Genomic DNA, 10768 nt, shown 5'->3' with positions numbered 1-10768 from the left:
CCTATCCTGGGGTACTTTACAAAACGTCTTCAGGGCACTGACCGGAAAATCATGGATTCACAAATCTCTATGTGGGCATTCGTGTTGGCATTTCTAAGCACATAATTGCTTGTGTACAGAAACGAACGTGTGCCACAGTGGAGCACAGTGGTGTATGCACTTGTAGCATGAAAATATACCTTGTTTTTCTGATATCTAGCACTAGGACAGGTATGATTCTGAATCCGAGTAAATTAACTGGAAAATTGATTTTAACTGGAAGAGACATTGGGTGTTTTCCTTGATAATATCCATGTTAACACATCCCTTGAGAATTAAGCAAATTTGGTGACTGAAAGTTGATTCCATGTACATCTAGTTTGCACAGTTTATTACGTGAGCCACCTAGTTTGAGATACTCCTAAAAATAAGAAACGTCGCAGTTTCAGCATAAGCTTTATTCTCTGTTACAGATGTCTATAGAAGAATAAGATGGACTTTCCATCAGTCGCAGAAAGGATTCATACAGCTTTCAAATACATCATTTAAAATAATCACAGTAGATACTAAAGAAGGAAATAAGATAAGCCTACATGTCAGCCTGTGATTCACATTGCCCTTTGAAGTTTTGCTTGTAGATTCTTGTCTTTTTCTTAGAGCAAACTACTCAAGTTCACGTCCTCCTTTCTTCTTAGAGGTGTAAATTCAGTTCATTTTAAAGTAAAACTCAAACCAGGCCATCTAGTGCTGTGGGTGTCCTTCAGTTCGCTTCAGTCTTTTGTCGGAGTTTCTAAAAAGGCAAAAGATAGGTAGGGTTAGTTTGAAAATCTTCATATTTTTTCTGAAAATCCTGTTTTGCCAATCTGTCCAGAAGTGCCTCAAGCACCCAAATGAAGAAAGATAAAGCTTTCAGGCAGTAATGTTCTTCTGGGGCATGCATGCATAAAATTATCTTATTTGTGTAATGGCCATAGAAAGGGCCCCACAAAAGGAATTCAGAGTGTAGAGAGAAGTGCTTCGGGCAATCCTAGGGATCCTGAAAAGCTGGGTGAAAGCATGCTGGAATGCATAATAGAGTTTTGAAGACTGACAAAACACTTAAAAGATTTGGAAAGGACAGCTTAATGTAGTTGAGTGCAAATAAAGAATGAAGGGCAGTAAAGGTAAAAACAAAACTAAAAAACAAAACAAAAAGAAGCAACCAGTTGGTGGTGAGAGTTAGTACTCAGAACGTTATTAGTGAGTCATCTAGAATGCTCTTATTTACTCTGCTGTCATTCTTTGAAGTTAAACTAGTGTTTTCTGAACATCAGGCACTTCACTTGCTCTCTTAGTGGCAGCTTAGCTACTTAGCCCAGTCATTTCTGAAATGCTGTTCTGACTGTTTCACATGACAAATGTGAAATGTGGCTTTTGTTTTTTGTTTGAGTTTCTGCATTTATGTCTTGTTTGAAATTACCTTTAGCATCCTCTTCAAGAATGTCCTGTAGCATCTTCTCCAATGCTTGTCCATATTCTTGATATTCTTTTTCTGTTATCTTGACACCAATTTCAAAAGGAACGTTAAACTATAAAAACATTAAAGGAGTTTAACAGATGACCTTTGGACAAGGCACTATAGGTTAACTCTGCGTTAGGCGTGACAACAAGCAAGAGGTGGCAAAATGATGTGCATTCATTTAGTAGTGCTGAGACATGTAACGATCATCTGATAAGCGTAGTACAGGGCTGCTGCAGACCGAACCGCCTGATAAAGCGGAGGAGAGGAAACTACAGGGAACTTGCATTGTTAATGTTAGTTCTGAAATGCCAGTCCTTAACAGGAGATCACGATCTGCCTTTGTGCAGATACTTTCGAATTACTTCGTGCTGTCAATGCTGGCAGTTTTCATGTGTCTTTTTCTACATGCCCTTCAAGTTCAATGACTGTGGCTTTCATTGGTACATCTCCTGTGGCAGGAATTGTATTCCTGCTCCAACAAAATCATTTGAACTTGTATGTGAGCAGGAATGAAAAATACACACCTTGATATCAACACTGTTATTGTCATCTTCTCCCTCTGCTTTGTCTGTATCCCAAAAGCTTTCTGTGCCTCGGCGATGTAATCTTACTGTTGGTTTTCTTGCATCCTTTTGTTGCTAGAAAGCAAGCAAAATAGCACCTGTACAAAACTCCCCTAATCAAGTTGGTCTGTAGCAGGGAAAATAGAATTCATAATTAACGCAGATGCAGCAAATTAATTAGAGCCGTCGTTGGCTTCTTTTAAAGTTATGATCAGTTGAAGCTATCAGTGACTTCTTTTAAAGTTGTGTGGACGTGTAGGTATACAATAACTTACTGCTATTCTGCATCCACTTTGTCAGCAGTTTGTTTAAGGGTTCCTTATGGATCAGCCACCTTCCAATTCATTTTCAAAGTGTAGTCAACAATTTATTTAAACAGCTGCATTTGTTTGTGGGTTTTTTTGTTCAGTTGGTTGGTTTGTTTCTAAGGTTAGTAGTTACGTTTGCTCATGTGTATGGTTTGTTACAGTAATCCTCTGGAATCCCTCCTTCCTCTTCCAGAAACATTATCTTCCAAACCTCTGAACACTGTAAAGAATTTGGCTTTAAGGAATTATAGAGGAAGACAATTTCAAAAAAGCATTATTCTGAATTTGTACCTGTATGTTTTTATATGCGGGGCTTAAAAAACTAGAGCCAGCCAGAGCAGTCTCTGTCCCGAGGATGCTGAGAAGGAGAATTCCTAGCAGAACAACTCTGAGGAACATGATCGTCTTCACGAGGCGCTGCTTTATTTCTCCTGATTTGAATGTTGTGCAATTGTTTCTAAAAGCGGATATAGAAAGAAGGCACACTTGTTGCATGCAAAAAGGCAATATATTCTGTCAAAAGACAGCATTACTTACTGCGTTCTCTTCTGTAACTGAGATGTAATAACTGGAGCAGACAGTTTAGCAGAGAGAAATTATGGAGGAAAACTGGCGAAAGCTTAGAAATGCTCTGAAACTGCGCCGGTTCCCTTTGTTGCTTCACCAAACTGCTGCTTTCTGAAGCACCTTATATAGGAAGTGGGCTATTTGTTCTGTGCTGTGCTATTTCTGGAAATGCAGCCTGACGTGTGTTCAAATCCCTTGGAAACACGGGGTGCCTGTAAGACAGCGGCCGACAAAACCGTGAAAACGGCACACATCTGTTGCTGAGTTCCTTTCTGTGTGTAATGAAGCTGTGCAGGGAATTGTGTGCTTCTCATCTCCTTTTTCTGCCGTGGCGTTATCATCATTCCTTCTGAAACCAGTAGCTGTAATGGCCATTTGTTGGAAAGTCCTGAGCCCTTTTACTGTTATCTGGTGCAGCATAGCAGAAAAGAAGCAGAACTGCATTCCTAGCCTGCAGTAACAGCCACGTCTCTTGTTTTTGCCCCAAGTGTGCTTCCTCTCATCTACATTCTCTCCTGGGTTCTATCAGATTTCGTTGTCCTTTGTAGAAGGACTGAAAGCAAAGATGTTTCCTAGAAACATCATTTCTGTTACTTTGAAAATGAAATACTGCACTTTGAAGATGTCACTGAATAGCTGTAGCAATGTCTGAGGCTCTAGAAAACACCCCGTGAGGATTTTCTTCAAACCTAAGGAACAGTAGGAATGAAGTAGGAGCACACTGTAAAGGATGACAAACTTACACCTTCTGTTGCCTGTGTTCTAACTAGACTTGAATGATGTGGCTGATCTGTGGGATTTATTCCATGCTACAGATCACAAACCTTCAGTGGTAGGATGGAGGAAGGCACGGGAAATGTGTGAGATGGGAAGATGAGAAGGAATTTTAATTGAGTCAGATTTGCTGTTGGAAAAACGTAACTCAGAGCATCACTACACGGAGCACCCATCCTAACTGCTCTGCCAGGGAAGACAGCCTCTTCAGCACATCTGCAGGTTTTGAGACGATTTTTTTTTCTGGGGATGCAGTTCCACGTTGTTCTCTTTCGCAGATTCCCTGTCTCATGTTACTGCTTCCTACCTGATTATTTCAAATCAGATTTGTGGAGTGATCCAATTATTAAAAGAAAATCATTTCTGAAACATGTCTGTGGTAGCAGCTGGCTTGGTAGCACCAAGAAAGCTGGTTAGCTGAGGCAGGGCAGCTGAGAACAAACAGAGGCAATGGATGAAAGTTAGGTTCTGCAACAAAGTTAGGTTAAAAAGTTCTTGTAGAGTTAGATCTCCATCTTGACTTTTGTCTGAGAGCCTGCTGGCAGAGAACACCAAGGAGCACAAAGGAAGTAGGCACTGATGAACCACTGGAGAGCTTCTGGCTCCTAACAGAATTATTCTAACAGAAGCCCCTTGCATTTTCATGGCATACTCTGGATTCTGGGCAGACTGGGCATTCATTAGCTCTCACAAAGCCATACACAAATATCATACATGAGAGCCACACTAAGGCACCTGTCAAGGTAGACTACAGAAATTCCCCATAAGCCCCTGTGAAAGATTACCACATACAGCATACCAGGCTTTAACCAATAAGACTTTATTTTGTTGTCTAAACAAAAACCTGAGGTACAATATAGAATTGTGGCTAAAAAAAAAAAAAAAGAGTCTGCAAATCGTATTTTTCAGTTGTTGATGTTCATTAAATAAACAAGTTTGAGATTACTGCAAAGCAAAATATATATGCATTCTGCTACTCTTTCATCTTTGGGAACGCATGCAGGTTATCACGTATCTGAGCACATTACTTCCAGGGAAACCAAGCACCATTTCAGCACTACCAGAATGTTGTGTCCTGCTAACCCCACCAGCCCGCCCCGTCACTTGAAATAGTTTTGGCCTTTGAGTGGCAGAGCATCTGCCCCTTACACTGATGGGTTCACAGGTTTCATTGCCTGCCTCCTCCTGTTCCTGCTCGAGGGCCTGAAGTGTATCCAATTACATCCAACTCCTGAACCAGAAGGCAGGTTACAATTCTTACAGTATCAGGGAGTAGCACAAGGCACAGTACTTTGCTCCTCTCTTCATCTTTAATTTAAGGGAATGTCAATTAAGGCTGATTATCAACACATTGTAGCCTCCCAGTATTGGTATGAGTGCTCATAAAATTGGACAGTTATTTCCCACATTCGTGTCCAGTTTGGATAAAACCAGTTCTTATCTGATTCAAGAAACATCGCACGTCAGGTACGGCGATCACTTCCAGCAGCTGGGCTGGTTCAGTCTCACATCACTGCTCGTTCTGCTGCCCTTCTGTAACAGCAGACACTCCTCCTTGGCCCTTGTTGACGTCGCTGATGCATGCCCACAGCCCATCTACTGATTCCTTCCACAGTGTGACCTCAAAAACAGAGCAGGAACAGGTTTTAGCCTTAAACATCCCCAGTTTCTCATTGTCACCTTTCTCAACGATCACATCACTAAGATGGCGATGGTCTGTCCATACAGCAGTGTGTCAGACTTGTTTTAAGCATCAAATTATTTGTTGCTGTTTGCTAAATTGTTATCCAGCAATAAAGGGAGGGAGAATTCATTCTGGTGGTAGGATCCCTACAAAACAAAATTAAGCCTACATTTCCAATCAGGACTAAGAATGCAATGCACGTAGTTTGCCAGACGTTAGGATCTTCCTCCCCTATAGGTAAATAGATAAACAAACCACAAAAAACCCACTATTGCATCAAACGGAAGTCTTTAGCAGCCTTAACTCAAAACAACAGAAGCATAAATAAGACATGCGAGAGCAAAGTGAGGCTGCAGTACTCACTTTATTGTCTCCTCCAGACACTGCAAGTATATTTGCAGTAATGGACCAACTCACATGCCAGACAACATCATTGAACTTGTGCAGCAATTTTGGTGACCATGAATTTCCAGAGGCATCATCACACGTCCAGATAAACACTCTGCCATCCTATACAAACAAACAGACTGGGTTGGCTGGCCGCACAAAAACAAGCTTGTTTGCATTTCCAATGATGACTGCAATTCCACTGATGTGAGCTCCAAGTGTGCCTATATGCACATTTGCTGTACATAACGCTCCTTTTTCTTACTACAGCCAAAAGCAAGGCACAAGTACAGCTCACTCCTATAGAAGTCTCACCTGTGAACAGCTAGCAATGGTACTTGTTGGCAAGCCTATGGATGGAGCCCAGGCTACATCTCGAACCCAGTCACTGTGTGCCTCCAGCTTCTGCTCTTCTTTCCACTGGCCATCTTCTTCTCTGAAAATACATTTACACAGTTGGAAGGACGGCAGCAGTGCCAGCTGTGCTTTCCACCTACTGTTCTGGGAGACTTTTAATCACTTTCAGCCTCCTGGTTTTATCCCCACAGCACAAAGCACAAACGTTTTTACTCTCCTCCAAAAAGCTGTATGGCTTAAGCTGACAAAATCCCTTCTAGAGAACAGAATGCAACACATGAGAAACACATTTGGTCTTCAGTTACTGTATGGAGATCTGCTATTCTGCAAATAACAAATGTAATCAAAGACAATTAAACAGCCACTTTTCAAGATAAGATTAAGCAGATCTGGCAGGAATTGCTATGAGTGTTTCTAAGTCACTAAGTTGTTTCTATTTTTAAAGTACTTTTCTAAAATAGTAATAGTTAAAGATGAAAGCATAGAGATGCCTAAATTATAATTCAAGGTGCTACTGGGGACATTCAGAGACCATAAAGAATGACTTTTTTTTTTTTTTAAAGTTCTTAAGCCTGGTAAGAAAGCACTTACTTCCAGATCTTGACAAGGTTGTCACAACCACCAGATGCAAATCTTTTGATGTAGTTTGGTTTTTGACCAGATGGTTGTTCTATAAGGCTGCCTGGTACGACAGCAGGAGCCCAGCTAACTGCATTACATCCAATCTACATAAGGAAAAAATAAGATCATCACTAAAAGCTGTGGAGGGAGCAGAGGACATTATGCTGGATGGAGAATTTAATGGATAAGAGCTTCAGATACGGTCTATTCTCAAGTGGGCATTCATTCAGGAAGCGCTAGGTAGCTAAGTAACTGTCTTATGGGCAAATATCATCTTGGAACTGTATCCAGTGGAGACGGATTAAAAAAAAAGAAAGAGATGCAAGATGTATGCTGTTGCTAAGAGTGAGGAATGCAGAAAGAACTGTGGGCCCACAGCTCAATTTTCTTTTAGTGCAAGCCACCATCATTAACTGCTTAGGTTCCTGTCACATTTTGTTTAAACAAGAAGTCCCAATACTGTGGGAAAAGCACAGGTTTTTCCCTGCAGTTTTTCCAGCTTCTAGTTGAAGTTTACTCACAGCCAGATTGCAGGAGATGTTCTCAATATCAGAGCCCTTTCCCACTATGTAACTTCCAGCACTGTGTTTAACAATCACGCTCAGATGTATTACGGCATGGCTTTCACGTTATTTTCTGCTCCATTTTACTTACTGTAAAACATACTTTCTTACTTTGGATTTGTTTAAAACAAGTTATTTGGGGTTCTGGAAAATGATTTACATTATTTGATTGTATTTCACTATGTAGCTAGTCTGCACATTCTCTGAAGCACCAACTCAATGCTCATGCGAGGCTCCGACTCACAGTATGTGCGTTGCTGATCTTCTTGACTTCCCACTGCCCATCTCCAGTGTAGCTCAGTAATGAAATCGCGCCATCGGAGCTCCCACAGGCCAGGATCAGCCCGTAGTCGTGTGGCGCCCAGCAGACAGAATTCACTGTGAGGGATGAGATGGACTGGGTTACAACAGAGCGCTAACTCAGCTGCCTAACCCAATCACGGACTTGTACTGCTCAACGGTCACACAAAGTGAGCAGCTCTGCAAGCTAACAAGTCTTAGCACTCCTGAATTTCAGCTAAGACAGTTACCACAGTTTACTGAATGATGGAAAACTGCCTCTAGTTTTAGCACCATTTTAGATACAGACCACCAGAACAGTGAGGTAAAATCCTCTTGACTATCCTGGCAACAGTGAGGAGATATCAGTGATCCTAGAACAAAAGCTGACAAGCTGGCACAGCATTTAAAGTCTAGATCAGTAACAAAACAAAGGTATGCATCCATTATAACTCATTTTTAACCCTGGTTTAGTCTTAAGAGCATGGATCAAGAGTAAATTCTAGTTGAATCCTTTGAGAATAAAGAACAATACTGAACAGCAAAGTACCACTTCTTTCTTTGTGCCTTGGCATACTGAACACTTCAGAAACATCTCAACTGTGCTTGTAGGAGAACCAATCATGTCAACAAAACAGTTTCAACTGGAAAACAAAACACAGCATACTAAAGTTCCTTCTTCCTTTCCTCCTGTAGTGGATACATACAAAGCTATTTCAAGACTTCAGTACCCTACGACCTTGTTTGTCCAAAGCTGATTTACTTGTCCTGTGTATGTACCAGGACAGCAGCTTTTCCAGCAGTAGGCCATTCTGTAAGTGTCCTCCCTGTGCAGAGCAGACTTACTGCCTTCCCTCTGTTAATTTATCACAAACTGACAGAAAATTTCTTCCTTAACAATGATGGATTTATTCCAGTCCAAACCCCATCCTTGTCCCAGTGTCACTCCCCAGTTCCAGACACCACACACCTGAGGAATCGTGCCCTGTGTACTCATAGGTCTTTTCCCAAGTGCCATTTTCTTCCTTCCAGATAATAACCTTCCTGTCATAGGAGCAGGAAGCCAAGATGTTTCCGTACATAGGATGAGCCCAGGCAACTTGCCACACTGGACCTTCATGCCTGCAAGAAACAACATTATTTGGAAAAAGCTGGGAGAAATGCATTCCTGTTGTGGCTGTTTCAGCCACCACGTCACAAACTGGTGTTCCGTACATCACTGATACAATGATATGAAGAATATGAAAAAAATGAAAAATAGGGTATGACTGCCAGACAAAGCCATTACCATTGAAAACAATTCCAAACATTTATCCTTGTATTAAGATTGTGAGTTTAAGTCCATAGAGATATAGATGTTAAGTAAGCAATGAATCAGAAAGCCACAGCATTACTTCTGTCTCTGCTCCCCCTGGAGGCTCTGAGCAGCTGTTTGGAACAAGGAGCCACGAAGAACCACCCGGGAGAATTGACCACACATCCCCGAAGACACCGAAAGGCAAAACGACAGAGTGTTAAAGACTTGCAAAGAACATCATCTTTTAAGGCCATTTACCCTCTTAGGTCTGCAATGAGGATTTGACCTCCATTCCGAACATCAAAGATTTTCACAGATCTGTCTGAAGAACAGGTTGCCAGCCGAGTGCCATAGTAATCCATCTGTGCATCGTGCTGCAAGGCAACACATAAGGTGCTGTTGGCCCATGCAAGCTCTCCTTTCTCAATAAACATCATTACATTTTGGAAGTAGCTCTAAGAACTGCCAACAGATCACTGAGTCCCAACATGACAGGATAAGGGGAACAGTCTTTAAATAAGCCAGACAAACCACACAAATCATTTATTTCCCCACCTGCTCTTTTCTCTGACTGTACAAACGTTACTTGTGCAGCAGGTTGCGTGCAGAGTGGGGATGCACAGCGCTTTCCGGAGAGGACAGGAGTTTGCTTCCACCGAGTGCAAAGCCTTGACCAAGTTACTGCTGTCATTTCTTACTGTGTACATTCAGTATAATTGCACTAACATATTTTATTTAGCTTGAAACGTCAGCATTTAACAGCACTCCTTGCTCTCATAAGCTGCTTTGTAATCCTTCCTCCTATGCATGCTTGCACAGCAGCTCCCACAAACACCCGCATCAAGGAAACCAGTGCTGTCCACCCCGCTGCCATGCCATTCAGCACTCGGGTGTACTTTGTTCCATTGAAACAACCTTCAGCATGGAAACCGTGAGCATTAAGCTTCTCCTTTCCATTTTTCTGCTCTCCCTTACGAAATAGCACTATCAGAATTGTAGCCGGGATTTGATATTTCACATCCCAGAGGCCCTTCGGCAAAGATACACCGTGCCCTCGGACTCCGCAGTACCGCAGCGGTCTCGGTACAGGCCGGCACAGCAGCCTCACAGCACCAAGCCGCGTTTTGCGAGGCCGCGCGGCAGCAGCACCGCGCACACTTACAATCATGTCCTCGTGAGAGGTGTCCACGGTGTTAATGACGGAAACCTGCGGAGAAAGGGGCCGGTTAGGGAGCATCGCACCGCGCACGGGCCCGGAGCCGGCGCCCGGCCGGGGGCACACGGCCGGCCCGGAGCGGAGCGCCTCTCCCGGTCCCGCAGTGCCGGCACCGCCGCCTTCTTCCGCTGCCCCCCGCTCTACCCCGAGACGCCTCCCCGCCCGCGGAGTCGGTCCCGGCCCGCCGCCCTCCCCGTGCCTACCATGGCGGCGGCTGCGTGCCGTGGAGCGACGGGCGGCGATCGCTGTGCGGGCGGCCGCGCGGCTCAGACGTGGCACAGCGGTCCGCCACCCAAACGGGCCCCGTCGCGGCGCCGCTCGCGCACTTGGTTCCGCCCGCGCTCAGTTCCGCCCGGCGCCGCGCGCGGGCGGGGAAAAGCGGTGCGGGGCCGACCCGTGCTGCTCCGCCGCACTCCGCTCAGCGCGACGGTTCGCGGGGCCGGCGGACGATGGCAGCCGCCGCTCCGTGCGGTAGTCCTGCGGCCGCCGGCCTCCGATCCGCGCCGCACTGCGAGCCGTTCCGCCTGCAGAGGCTACTCCGCCTGCAGGGGCCGCCCGAGGCCCGGCGGCGCCGCCCGGAGCCGGCCGGGTCGGCGGGGCCCCCTCCCGACGGCCGCCCCGGGGCCAGTCCCGCCGCCTCGGGGGCGGCCCCGCGGGGAGCGCGCGGCCCCT

General features: G+C 44.6%; 2 protein-coding genes across 3 annotated transcripts; both read right to left on the bottom strand.

The window, feature by feature from the left end:
- Positions 1-422: 422 nt before the first annotated feature.
- Positions 423-4401, bottom strand: GHRL (ghrelin and obestatin prepropeptide). Of its 2 annotated transcripts, XM_042823746.1 has the most exons (5): positions 2889-4401; positions 2643-2808; positions 2005-2118; positions 1439-1547; positions 423-769 (listed from the first exon to the last, which is right to left on the bottom strand). In XM_042823746.1, the coding sequence occupies exons 2-5, from the start codon at positions 2748-2750 to the stop codon at positions 750-752; spliced, it is 351 nt and encodes a 116-aa protein (XP_042679680.1). In that variant the 5' UTR covers positions 2751-2808; positions 2889-4401; the 3' UTR covers positions 423-749. The 2 variants fall into 2 exon arrangements, with proteins under 2 accessions (XP_042679680.1, XP_042679678.1); XM_042823744.1 differs by having other exon boundaries at positions 2643-4401.
- An 89-nt stretch (positions 4402-4490) lies between these two features.
- On the bottom strand, positions 4491-10384 carry SEC13 (SEC13 homolog, nuclear pore and COPII coat complex component). The gene is made up of 9 exons (XM_042823743.1): positions 10300-10384; positions 10043-10087; positions 9139-9254; positions 8554-8705; positions 7549-7682; positions 6712-6845; positions 6079-6199; positions 5740-5886; positions 4491-5313 (listed from the first exon to the last, which is right to left on the bottom strand). Exons 1-9 carry the CDS (start codon positions 10300-10302, stop codon positions 5203-5205), a joined length of 963 nt encoding a protein of 320 aa, XP_042679677.1. The 5' UTR covers positions 10303-10384; the 3' UTR covers positions 4491-5202.
- Positions 10385-10768: the final 384 nt, after the last annotated feature.

The sequence above is a fragment of the Centrocercus urophasianus genome, unplaced genomic scaffold, assembly GCF_019232065.1.
Source record: "Centrocercus urophasianus isolate 14NV4802_14NV808 unplaced genomic scaffold, USGS_Curo_1.0 seq_22, whole genome shotgun sequence".
In the NCBI taxonomy this organism is placed as follows: Eukaryota; Metazoa; Chordata; class Aves; order Galliformes; family Phasianidae; genus Centrocercus; species Centrocercus urophasianus.
The sequence above is the reverse complement of the archived record's forward strand: the minus strand, read 5'-3'. Positions and strand labels throughout refer to the sequence as shown.